This window comes from Microcaecilia unicolor, chromosome 2 (assembly GCF_901765095.1).
Source record: "Microcaecilia unicolor chromosome 2, aMicUni1.1, whole genome shotgun sequence".
Classification (NCBI taxonomy): domain Eukaryota; kingdom Metazoa; phylum Chordata; class Amphibia; order Gymnophiona; family Siphonopidae; genus Microcaecilia; species Microcaecilia unicolor.
In genome coordinates, this window is record NC_044032.1 from 474,437,384 (window position 1) to 474,451,298 (window position 13,915).

The 13,915-nt window shown below is 39.5% G+C and overlaps 1 protein-coding gene and 1 gene segment (V, D, J or C); both read left to right on the forward strand.

The window, feature by feature from the left end:
- Window positions 1-13,915, forward strand: part of LOC115461302 — a 1,201,995-nt gene that overhangs the window by 353,940 nt on the left and 834,140 nt on the right.
- On the forward strand, window positions 104-11,084 carry LOC115461301 (gastrula zinc finger protein XlCGF26.1-like). The gene is made up of 6 exons (XM_030191027.1): window positions 104-250; window positions 910-1,023; window positions 1,158-1,271; window positions 3,679-3,762; window positions 3,999-4,112; window positions 9,320-11,084. The coding sequence occupies exons 1-6, from the start codon at window positions 241-243 to the stop codon at window positions 10,645-10,647; spliced, it is 1,764 nt and encodes a 587-aa protein (XP_030046887.1). The 5' UTR covers window positions 104-240; the 3' UTR covers window positions 10,648-11,084.

Below are 13,915 nucleotides of genomic sequence, written 5' to 3' on the forward strand. Positions count from 1 at the left end.
GCATATGCACTAAAATGACCCCCTTAATCTGTTCAAGAGCTGGTTTGGCAGTCAAATGTAACTAGGCATGGCTTGATGAAAACTGAAGTGAGAGGGTCTGAGTGTGGCTAATTTCTTTTTCAGGCATCGGTCATATTCAATGATGTTGTGGCTTATTTTTGGGACGCAGAGTGGGATGTTTTGGAAGAACGTCAGAAGGATCTGTACAAGAAGGTCATCAAGGAAATTCATGGCTTCCTCATGTCACGGGGTAAGGAGGACTTTTCTGTCAGTTGCTCCTCATACACTTGTTGTAGTACGGGAGTCACCATCGCAGGTTCTTTCAGACCCCTCAGGGATGCAAGATAAAGTAGCACAATGTTGAAAGTGAAAAACAGAAACGTACAAGCCCACAATTTAATGCCACTAACCCTGGATGAGTCAATGACCCTACTTTGAGTACAGAGAAATGATCCTTGTAATTTTAGAGCAAAGCAAAATTGTAGTAGGATTTGAGCTGATCACAGCTAGGAAACGTTATTCTGTAACTTAAAACGTCTTCAACTTAAACCAGATGCAAAGATTTTAGTCCCTCTGCTGTACACCTAATATTGCTAGCAGGGAAAGAGTAGGGAGGGGGCTGAGTGGCTAATTTCTCTTTACAGCATCTATTAGGAGGAGTAGCCTAGTGGTTAGTGCGGTGGCCTGAGAACCTGGGGAGCTGGGTTCAATTCCCACTGTATCTCCTTGTGACTTTTTGCAATTCATTTAACCCTCCATTGCCCCAGGTACAAAAATAAGTACCTGTTTATAATAAGTAAACTCCTTTTGGTAGTAAGGTGGTATTCAAGTCTCATCCCCTTTCCCTTTCTCTTTAGGGAGAATTTGGACCTCTGCTGTAACTGTTGCTGTTACTGCTTTTATTGACAGGTTATTTGATTGTTAATCCAGATGTGCTAATCAGAGTTAAACATGAAGGTGGGAAATATTTCACTCAGCACCATGACTGGGAGGAAAATGAAAACGTTAATGACCCCCTTATTAGTAAGTAAATGTTACTGCTGTGAAATCAAAGGAAATGGAAACCATGTCATCATTATCTATAAATGATTGGAATGAAAACTTATTTCCAAACCTATTATCTCTAGAGCTTATAGATGTTTGTTTTGTTGTAACAGACAATCCAATTGTACCACCCATATCTTCGGTGAGCATTAAAAAAGAGGAAGATATGCACTGCATGGGCTCACCTGGATCAGAGAGGAGAGAGCAGATCCACCCTCCCGTAACAAGCAAGTATAAAATTCCTCTGTGGCAACTTTACTTCCTCTGGGGCTCTTAACGGCCTGGAGACAAATAGTAAGAAATTGCAAAGCTTTAACATGTTGTACCTTCGTCTTCTATTAATCAGTCACTGTGTTAGTGTTACTGTAATGACTTACATTAGGCTCCTTGGGGTGCGTGCCCTCTTTTCTGTATGTATTGCGTTCCACTTCAGTGCAGTTTCTTGTGAAACTCAATTGCATGGATTCGGAACTAAATGTTGCCTACTTTAAATGGAAAATTTGCTTTTTAAAGCTTGTCGTCTGCTATAGCTGTTCCCCTGAAATTTGTTATAATAATGGAAGACTTGTGGTAAAAGAAACATAAGCTTGAAATAGAGGCATATAGCAGCAGTTTCTACCCCTGGGAGTCTGGTGTCCTGTCTTTTGTTTTAGAGTTTCTCTTGATCAATTCTATGGTCAGGATGGCATTATTGGTGGGGAGGACAGTGTGTTGAGTGGGGCTGTGGTCACTGATGGGATCAGTGACCACATGAATATGCAGACTTAGACTTATCCATGGTTGGAATTGTCATTTCAAAATTTCAGAAAGGGACTTAAAATATATTTATGCAAGATACATTTGAGGTCTAAGTCATCAAATGCTAAGAAGGGAGAATATATTATATATCTGGTAGTATGGAGAGATGTGCCTGCTGGCTCTGGAATAAATTGTTTGCCTGTTCTTTTTATTTCTGGTAAAGTTAATTTTATTAAAGCGTAGATTTATTTATTTATTGAAATTTATTAATCGCCTTTATGAAAAGATTCACCCAAGGCGGTATACAGCAGGTACAGTTTAACATAAAAATGAGTTATGTTAACAGCGTAACAATAGTAAAATAACCAAGAATAAACATAAATATAATAAATGAGGTAAACTTGAAAACAGTACATTGAAACCTAATAATAGAACTACCATGAAATGGTATCAAAAATATACACATTTAACCGCACTGGAATTCAATTATTATTATATAAATATGGTTCCTTCTCTTTTTCCTTTCTCGTGTATATATACTTTTTGTTACATTAATGTATACTGCTAAGACAGCTATTTTTTTGATTGGCAGTTTATCAAGCCTTACATCTTTAAGGTACTGCAAGATCTACTAGAACTGAAGCCTCAGGGCTAAGCAGATTAACTGCATCTTTCAAAAATCACAAAGATTACTACTGTGGTGAAAGATTTGGAGCTCTACCTCTCTGTGTGTTTTTCGTGTATACCAGGCCTGGTCAAGATGATGTTGATGAGTCTGTTGTATTGCCTACTAATATTGCACTTCTCCCTCCCCCACTTCCAAAAAAATATTCTGTGGAGCCCCTATACCCCCAGAACACCCAAGCTCACCTCTGGAGTTTGAAGGCAGGAGCGATGCCCAGTTGCTCTTGGCCCTGCACAGGCCATCCTAAAAATGGCAGTGCCTTACCCTGTGCAGTGTTCAGGAATGCACCATGCAGGGTTAGATGCCACGATTTTCCAAGATAGCAACTCAGAGGCAGGAGTGAGTGGACATTTTTATTTAAAAAAACCTCTATATCGCACAATCCAAGAGTTCTTGACAGTTAACAAATACACATACATAAAATCATAAAATAAACTTTTATAGAATTAGATTCTGTGGCAAGTGTAAATGCTTATATCTAAATATGGCAGTTACACACAGAACTGACAGTACTCTGAAAGCTTGGCACGCCTCTCTCACAGTTATGCACTATGCGTAACTGCTAAATTAGGGTCAGTTAGTACCAATTCATGCCAGTTATCAGCAATTATTGATTATTACTGCCACTTAGTGGCTAATTTATCAGTTACCTAACTGGCATCTATAACCAGTGTGTGTAATTTTATGAGCTAAAAGTGTGAAAATGTGTGTACAAGATTATAGAATGAGGGGGAATATGTTCAAATACTCAGGTCAAGCTCTAAATCAAATCATGAAGAAACTTGCATTGTAGTAGTAATTATCTCACTTTTTTAAGAGGACATACTGTAGAGTCCCTTGGTAAGTTGTTTGTTTGGGGTTTTGTTTTTAGCTAAATTAATTTTGTGTGCTATGTTGATATACCCCTATGAGGCATTTCTCTGTCTTCTCGTATCACCTTTTATTTTCCCAAAGGAAATTGTATTTTATTTCAGCTTTACATTCTTAATTGTTAAATAAGTGGCCTGAAACATAATTGTTAACATTTTGCTTTGTCTTAAATTTACTGGGGTTTATTCATCTTTGATTTGAGCTACATTTAGTTGTGTCCGTGTGCTGCTAGTGAGGACCCTAGTAACAGTAGGCAGAGCAGCATGTTTTCGATTCTGAGTTTCCTCTTCTGTGTCTACTTCTGTTGCTCTCTAAGTGTATTCTGTCTTTTCTCATTCAAGGTTGTTCCAGCATCAGACCTGACATCTTAATCCGAATTAAGCAAGAAGAATTCTGGACAGATGAGCAGGATACTGAGGAAATAGGTAACATGCCTAAGCAGGTTGTTTATTTATTTGTTTGGTTGGTTTTTTTTTTGTTTTTTTTTTGGGGGGGGGGGGATCCTGAGCTAACTCTTAACATATAATTACCACTTCGTAACACTATTATAATGACTCTGTCCTTTTTTCTAAGACATTTAAACTATCATAGATGCTGCATCATCTATCACCTCTAGCTGAGTGTTGCTGTAACTGAAACTCTCTTCCTCTTGCTGTAACAGGTAACACAAGTTTCAGTCCTGACCTCTCGGTCCGGATTTTGAAAATAGAGGAGTCGTGTGAGAGTGATCAGTCAGAGGGGGAAGAGGAGATTAAGACTATTGAGTCAATCGCAGGTAACATAGGAGTAAAATTCTTTACAGAAAAAGTTCACTGTATTGTGGAAAATTTCAAACCTAATAAGCCTCAGTTACTATGTAAATGTAACTGCCATTATGGGCAATAGCTTCAGTCAGTGAAAGTCTCTAATAGACAATGGTTGGGACTCCTTCCTGCCTGTATGACATTCCCAACCCCCTAATGGATCTATGGGCCTGACCCCAGGAACTGAAACCAGATTTTCTTCCCGACTGGCCCTTGGCTCAGCTTCTTTAAGATGACTGTGCACAAAGGGACCATTGTGCAGGATAAATCCCTAGTCTCTTTCCAGCAGGGAGTTTCACAGATTTTAGCTAGTGACTGTAATCCAAGTGAAGAGGAACACTGCAGAAACTATAGGTATGGGTAAGCCGCACATAACCAGCATGATCAAACTCAGGACCTTATGTACTAGCCCATGAAAATATTTGCAGCTTAGTTCCCTTTTTTTCAAACTTTACTTATGGGATGCAGTTGAACTCCTGACTCTTCTGCTTGCCAAGACCAGGAACTTCACATGTTCCTGCCTGTGAAAACAAGTGAAAAATCTTTTTAAAAAGCCCATTTTGCAATCAAGCAGTGGTATAATTAAAAGGGCCCTGAAATCTAGCACCAACATTGGGTGTAAATGAAAAATTTAACCTATTCCCAAAGTCTTGCCCCTTTTAGGTCTGGCCTTTTCAAACTTCTAAATCTGAGGGTTACCTGTAGCCCCCACTCCCCCCCCCCCCCCAACAACACCCTGACTCGATCCAGGGGCCATTGAGGGCAAAGGCAGTCCTCACTCCTAGATGGTGGCTGCCACTTCTAAAATGGTGCTGGCTGAACCCTAGGAGAAATATTGCTGTACTTACACTGAGTATCAACCTGCCGAATAAGGGCACGGGGCTGAGTTCTAATGTTTGTGTGTATTTTATAACATACATATGTACATGCATAGAGAATGCATACAGCTTTGCACCTTTGGAGAAGATGTGGATAGTGGTAGAGAAATTATGCACTACTGGGGGTCAGTGTAAGAGCCTATTTTATAAAGGCCCATATAGTGCCGTATAAAAGTCGTCAACTTTATATATTTTTCACATTCTTCTACCTAAAATTTAGGATTCAAGGTACATAAGAATAGGAGATTTCACTGATAACACGCAATGTACTCTACACTTTCAATGGGGGAAAAAAACAATTATAGAAATATTCAAAAAGTAATTATTTATTACCCAAACGAAGACGATTAAAAAAGAATCCAACAAGTCCTGATTGCATGTTTCACATCCTTTGTCATAGCAAACTGAAATTAGTGTGGTTTCCAAAAATTGCCTTTACAAAATCAACAATAAGCTAAATAGAGGTCACCTGTATCCAGTCATAGTAGTTGAGCTGTTGAATACCACTGGATGAAGAATCAAACTCTTTTTGTTCCATGAAGTCAATTTGAAGCAAAGATCTAAACATGTTAATCAAAGTTAAGAAAACTCCAGGATAACTTGATTTGGGGAAAGGCTATAAGATAATTTCAGTGTGTTTGAATATATCTTGGGGCACTATGAGATATGAGGTCCATCATTGTGAAGTGAAGAGTTTGGCACCACCAAATGGCCTCAATCAGGCGATCCCTCCAAAGTTTGTAGCAATGAGATAAAGAAGATCACTGTGAGGCCTAAGATTATTTAAATGACGTACAGAGGTCTGAGACCAGGAAAAGTGCTGACAGTTCAACAATTTCAAGATTACTCCATAAACATAGCCTGCATGGAACAGTTGCAAGAAGGAGCTAATGTTAAAGGAAAGCCATATGATGTGCTGCTTAGCAGTTGCCAAGAAATTTACGATGCCCTGCATTCATGTGATAGAATGTTTTGTGGTCTGATGAGAATAAAGTGGATCTTTTTGTCCTAAATGCTAAGTGATATGTGCAACATATGATAAACCCAGCATATGCTACTAATGCCATCCCTGTTGTGAAGCATGGTGTTGGCATTATGTTGTGGGGATACTTTTGAGGAGTAGGGACAGGAAGGCTTGTGAATATTGAGTGAAAGATGGTTGGTTTAAAGAGAGAGGCACAAGCAGATCCAGAAGAAAAAGTTGTTTCAGTGTTCCATTGAACTGGGAATGGGGAGAAGATTCATGTTTCAGCAGAAAAAATTATCCTTAAGTCCAAAATAAAAGCAGTCGAATGGTTTAGCAAGAAAAAAACCCTGAATGTCCTTGAGTGGCCCAGTCAAAGACCAGACCTCAATTAACTAGAAAATCTGTGTCCAGACTTGGAGACTGCAGTCCACAGATGATCCCCAGCCGAGAGTTTGAGCCATTCATTCCACTATGCAAAGTTGGTAGATACTTATCTTAAATGACTGATAGCTGTTTTGCTGCAAAAGAGGCATCTACCATGTATTGAATCGGATTTGAAGACATGTATGATGGTTTCTTATTCTTAATTATTTATTGAATGTTTAATTATTCTTTTACATTGAAAATGTAGAATGTGTTGTAGATCTGTGGGGAAAACAAAAAAACCCTCCTATTCTAATTAGAGCTAACCATCAATTAAAAATTTTAATTGCTCAATTTATTGCATAGATTGCATAGACCAGTGATTTCCAAACCTGGTCCTGGAGGCACCCCAGCCAGACAGGTTTTCAGGATATCCACAATGAATATTCATGAGAGATATTTGAATGCCAGGGGTTTAGCCATACACCCAATTTTGGGTGAGCTTGAGCCCAAAGTGAGTGGGCAGGACAGCCCACCCACCCCAGATGATAGAGGGGGGTCACCTAACTCCATTGGCCTGATTTCCCCCCCCCCCCCCCCCCAAACTGGTATTTTAAAATCCTTTAGTTCATTGCCAGCAGCAACATATTCTCTCTGCTGACACCGGCTCTGAGCTTTCTCTCTGATGAAACTTCCTGGTCCTGTGACAGGAAGTTGTCAGATGAAGGCTTTGGCTGGTTTAAGCAGGAGGAATGTGTTGCTGCTCGCTAAAGCCCTCTGTGTTATGGCTCCTGGATGGTGATCTGTCTTTCCTACTGGAGTGGCCTTGATTAGGTTACTCTTATCACTACAATAATTAGGTAGAAGAAGTGGAGGTCTTTCTGTCATATACTCCTCATCCCTCCCCACTTGCTTTACTAAGCTCATGGTTACACCGCTGATTGAATTTCTTACCTTTAGACTGAACTCATCCCTGTGAGATTATTTTCTACTTGTTTATCATCCCTCTCTTGTAACGTCTCAGTCCAATTTTAAAATCACTTATTAGTGACCATTACCTTCACTTTGCCACTCCATTATTCTTGGAGACCTGAATCTCCACCTAGATGACCCATGAGCACCACACATTGCCGACTTCCTTAAATTTCTTGAAACTTTATCGCTCAAATATTATGTTATGCTACCTACTCATACTGCAGGGGACACTCTAGATGTCTTAATACTTCCTCCCTGCTCCATGTCCTCATATCCAAACATTATCTCTGATCCTACTTCCTTGGACTGATCATTTTGTCTTCTTATTCTGTCTTGAGCCTGGTGACCAGTCTGATTTGCCCCCAGTCAGTCCACAAGTTTGACTAGAGACCTGAAGAAGGTCACTGTTGAATCATTTTCAGATGACTTTTCTTTGAGCTTAGACTCCTTTTGATTTAGATTGCCAGGCCTCGCGATGGCACAGTGAGCTTAATAGGATTTATAACAATCTTGCGCCCTTGTCACATACATCGTACACCGCTTGCCATGCACGCAAGGTTTAATTATAACCACCTTGATTACGTGTCAACTAAGGCACTCCGAGGGACTTTGGGGAAAATGCAAATCTACTCCCAACTTGAATCTCTACCATTCAACTGCACTTTACTACAAGTCTTCCATCACAATGGCAGAGAAGAAATATTATTCACTGCAAAAGCACAAGCATCAAATACGGGCAAAATTTACCACATCCTACATTTATTTTACAATGGACATCAGTGCCCCTTTGGGTTTGGATGCCACTATTACTGCGGATTGCCTGGTGAGCCAGTTCTCATGCAGAATTCTCACTGCTCAAATCGGCTTTTCTTGGTTCTACTTTACCCACTTTATCAGTGAATGTTTCTGGCTCTCTGGAGTCTTCAGGGCCTGCGCTCTATAATCTCCACTTTCACTCTTCCAATACACCCTCTCAACCACGATGGCACCACATGATCCTCTTCCTTCTAGTTTTATGTCCTCCTACCAGCAGAGGGAGACTGAGAAACACTGAGCTTTTGAATACTGTATATTTCTTAACCTTCTGGCTACTTTCATGCTTCATGGAAAGCAGCATATGTAAGTCCAAAAGTGAAGGACATTAAAGTAGGACCCGCAGTGGTATCAAATTTCCATCCAGTTGCTCAGTTACCGTTTATCTCAAAACTGGTTGAAAATATTGTACTAGATCAGATTGATAACACTAACTTGTTGCATCCAAACCAGACAGGTTTTCATCAACACCACAGCACTGAAATGACTCTCCTTGGCCTGCCTTCGCTAATTCTCCTCTTTCCCATCCCCTTCACCCACACGCCTAATCACACTAGTGCAGACTACTCTCTCCCATCCCCTTCATCCACACCCCTACACACAGTGCAGCCTCCTCTCTCTCATCTCCCGATCAGTGGCTGGAGTAGCTCTGATCTTCTGCTGAACTGAGAGTGCTCTCCAGCGCATGTCTGTGAGCATTTCAGGGTTCATGGCTGCCTCTTGCTTCTGCCTGAATTCAGTTTTGCCACTCCGGCATTGGTCTGGTAAGCTGCCAGATGCTGGAGTTGCTGAAACTGAATGCAAGCAGAAGCAAGAAGCAGCTGCAAACCCAGAAGTGCTCTCAGCCATGCGCGGGAATGCACTCTATATTTGGCAGAAGATCAGAGCTGCTGCAACCGGTGTGGGAGACGAGAAAAGCTGCAATTGGGGGGGGGGGGGGGTTAGAGGAAGAGAAGCAAGAAGTTGGATTGGCAATGTTCTGGGGAGCCAATAACTGCCCAGGACTTTATGAAATAGGCACTATTTGACATTTCATTTAAGGGCCTTGCTATGTTAATTCCTATATATCTTGTAGAGGCTTAATCAAAGGGCTTTAATTAGTCTTTGCAGTTAAGGTCCCTTGATGATTGTTATTTTCTTTAGCTGTAAAATTAACCAGCCAACTTTTCTTGTTATCCAACAGATGATGGGTACAGGGATAATGAGCTGCAAAGAATGTGTATCAATCAGCAAAATGAGGAATGGAAAAAGAAAGACCCTTCTGGAGACAGCCCAGATCTTTCTGCTGACTATGAAGGAGGTTTAACACCACCCAGGATAAAAGAGAGACAATGTGAGAGAAACTGTAATAGCCCAGAGCTTATGCATCGTCAGACCGTCCGTGAACGGTCAAAAACATTTGACTGCACAAAATGTAGGAAAGGCTTCAGCACAAATTTGCTTCTTATTGAACACCAACAAACATCCGAATGTGAGAAAATGCTCAAGCAGAAATCTGATCACGGACTTATCCATCAAGATTATGCAAGAGAAAATCAATTTGCTTATACTGAACGTGAGAAAACATTCCTTAAGAAAACAGATCTAGGGCAGATGAGCATCCATTCTGAAATGAAACCTTTCAAATGTACTGAACGGGAAAAGGGTTTTACCCATATTTCAGATGTGCAGTATCCTAAAATACTTCACACTGGAGATAAAACTTTTCAATGTAGTGAATCTGAACAAAAGTTTGAAACAAATGCACTTCTAAAATCAAATGAAACGGTTCATACTGGAAAGGAGACTGTAATTGGAGGAACAGAGGAGGCATTTTTTTGTACTGAGTGTGAAAGAGGATTCAGTACAAAATCAAGTTTTATAACGCACAAACAAATGCACACAGGAAAGAAATTATTTGTATGTACTGAGTGTGAGAAAACATTTCTAAAACTATCAAACCTTGCAGCTCATAAACGGGTTCATATAGGAGGAAAACCTTTTAAGTGCACTGACTGTGATAAATGTTTTGCATCCAGCTCATGGCTTAAAATGCATCAAAGATTTCACACAGGTGAAAAATTATTTAAGTGTTTTGAATGTGAGAAATGTTTTCTACAGATATCTGATCTGACAATGCATAGAAGAGTTCACACAGGAGAGAAACCATTTGAGTGTACTGAATGTGATAAACGTTTCGCTCATAAATCCAACCTTAAGGTACATAAAAGACTGCACTCTGGTGAGAAGCCATTTAAGTGTTCTGAGTGTGAAAAATGCTTTGCCCAGAAAACACAGCTTGCACGTCACAAAAGTGTTCACACCAGAGAGAAACCATATACTTGTATTGAATGTGGAATGGGGTTCACCAAGAAAGGAAACCTCTTACTGCATTTTACAATTCATACCAGAGAAAAGACTCCTCAAATGCAAGGACAGCTCCCAACAAAACCTGCTCAAATGCAAGGACAGCTCCCAACAAAACCTGCTCAAACGCAAGGACAGCTCCCAACAAAAACTGCAACAGTGTGAGGTATCATGTACCTACCTAGGAATGAAATAACTCGGCTTGCATTAGAGATTTATGACAGAAATCTGTCTGAAGGAAATTTATTTTGAAAATCAGCCAGAAGGATTCTGTGTAATTCTGCCACTTCTATATCGCTGACCTCCTGGTCATTGCAAGTCTGACTCACGGATCATCTTTCTGATTTATAAACAGATATACAACAGTACACTTGCTTTACATCATGCAAATGTATAGCATTATGCCCACATGGCATTTTTCAAACACTTTCCATTAGGGGAGGTGTGATTATATTCCTACTGATTTAAAAAGCATAGCAGCATCCTAATGTGTAGCTGAATTAGGGAAATGTGTAGCTAGGAGGTCCTGCAGAAATTACCTGCACAGATTTCTCTTTGTATGACAAGCAAAATAGAGATAATAAAGGGTGAATTTCATTGTCTCTGCTATTTATTTATGGTATGTTTTGGAGGCTTTTCCTATTTGTGTGTCTGGCAATACGCTGAAGAGTTGTGTGCATGTGCAGCCATGGACAATGAGTGAAGTGGCCGTGTATATCGGACCTTAGGTTGTGCCTTCATGTACTCTTCTGGGTGTCTTTAAAAAAGTTGTGTATATAAAGTTTTTATATCAAAACATTTTAATTTCAACACAACAATGTGACTTTAAAAATCAATTTTTTTTTTAAATACATCTCTCAAATTCAAGTGATCTCAAAATAGCACTTAGCTTTTAGAAGTAGGCAGCCACCATCACAATACAACCGGAACATCCACTTAACGCCCACATTCACTGAACTGATATGCAGTACCACCTTTGTGGAGGTTTGGCACACACGTGCCTGCTTCTGGAGTCTTTCTCAAATCTTAGCACAGATCGTCAAAAATCTTTGTCAGACCCAAAGAGCTCAATATGGAAGCCTAGGTGCTGTTTTGAGATTGCTTGAATTTGAGAGATGTGTTTATTTACACAAGATTGATTTTTAAAGACACATTGTAAAAAGTTCTTATAAAACAATTTTTAAGCACACCCAGAAGAGTAAATGATTGAGGAAAGCACAACCTAAAGTTTGGACTTGTAATGGCAAGAAAATGTATATTAACAAAGACTTTATAACATGTGTAGTCCGGAGCTATAGCCCTAGAATAAATGAAATAAAGTTAAATACATATTAAATGCTTTTGGGGCGGGTACCGGATAGGTTGGAAGTAGCATCTAAACAGGAAAATATAAGAGAAGCATATAATTCAATAAATTTTGAAACAGGACACTAGAATCGTGGTGTAAATATGACAAGTTAATACCTATAAATATGACAAATTACACTCAGAAAAGGAACATAATAAATAAAATAAACCCGAATGCAATGGCAGGAAGCTTTTGTGGCTAAACAGGTGAAAGGGAAAAAACAAATTAAAACATGTGATGCTTACACCAAAAATGATACGACATGAAACATACATGCTAGTCAGTGACTATGTGTCTAAATGATGACAAACAGGACAGCTGCAGCATTAGAAGGAAATAACTTGAGATGTGAAGCAACGCTGTATTATCATGGCACGCAGCCATCATCTTCTCAACCAAAAAGGTAAAACTTATTTTATATGCATATCTATTAAGGTAAAAGTAAAGGAATGCTTCTATATAGTACATAATACTTCTACTATCATATAAGTTATACAAGGGATTATCTAGCTCTTAATGTAACAATAAACCACTGTAATTTTATGTGACTTTCTGTGTTGGATCCCGGTTTACAATGCTGTCGAGTAAAAATAGAAAATTTGTTATAAAGACTTACACAATTTAATACATTATAGAACCATATTATTTAAAAGTGATTGTCATTCTTAGAACCTCTCCTATTAGTCCCCTGGGTCTAATCCTGCTCTTTTCTCTTCTGTATGTTCCCGTATCGAGGGAATTTCCTTTACTCTAGGAGAACAGCACGCTTTCAGATTGCTCTCCTCTAAAATCCTTCTGGTTTCTCTGTTCTTATAACCACTCCTCAAAACTGACAGCCCCCACCTTTTCACATCTGCTATTGCCTTCACTCTTTGTGTGCGACAGTTATCCACGAGATTCTTTTTACGTCTCGGGACTGTCCCTTTTATTATTCCTCCTCATTTTTTTTCCTATTGGAAACAGTAATTACGGTGTTCAGCTTTGTAGCTGCTTACCGTCGTCCAACTGCTGTTTTCCTCTTATCTAATCAGTTCCTTCAGTCTTCTGAACTATGCTTTCTCTCTAACCACTCAGCCCAGACACACCCCCCCTTCCTGTCCACACTTTTCTCGGCTCTTTTTCATAAGTGCAGCATGAATAACTGCGTAGTATCTCTTATTCCGTTCTTTTTCCTTTTGCATCTTTGTGTGTGTCTTTGCACTCTGTCTACCGACTCCTACACTATATGTCTGCGGTCCGTGTAAAATTTATAAGGGTGTGGCCCGCACGGTACCAATTGGGGTAACTTAATACCTTACATACACCTTTTTGGCTTCTTGTGCAAACCAGAAATCATTTTTTTTTTATTATTATTTTTTGATTTCCTAGAAAACTTTTCTTTTTCCTTCTCAGTCCCATGTGCTGTGAGGTTTGATTCTCTTTCCGGAACAAAGCTTATTACATTACTAGTAAATATATACTCCCTCTTGGGCTTCGAATCTGCCTTTGTAAATCTATTTAAACTTGCCCGAAGAGTTGTAAGTTCTAAACCCCTTTTTCTCACATTTTTTTAACATCCTTATCCAGGCTTCCGAAACTGCCATTTCTTTCTGTAGCTTTTAAAGGTTTTCCCTAACAAGTGCTGTAGTTCACTATCTCAAGGACATGAGAATCTGGGAAGCTTGCCCACTTTAGCTGCCTTATCAGTCCAGCACTGCTTTGGCAGAGGAGGCTCTACAGTTCACTTTTAAAAGCTAAGAAAGTGATTTTTTTTTTTCTCTCTCCCCCTTTTCCGTTCGTTTTTTGTCCCTGTTCTATGCTGAAGTGGTACAAGTTAAACAGTCATTTACACAGATATTCTTTTTAACCTCTCACTGCCTATCCTCTGTCAACTGTATTGCTCCTAAATCCATCTAACTAACTCCCTCTCATATCTTTTTCATATCATTCAACTCCGGTTTCCCCTCGAAATTAGTGGACTTATTCTCTGGTTGTCTCCCACTCCCCAAAATTTCTGAACTTTTGGGCGTTGCCCTCTATTTTATTTCATTTCCCTTAAACAATAGACCGTCTGAGACTCTAATGCTTTCTCATTTTGTCTCTGAG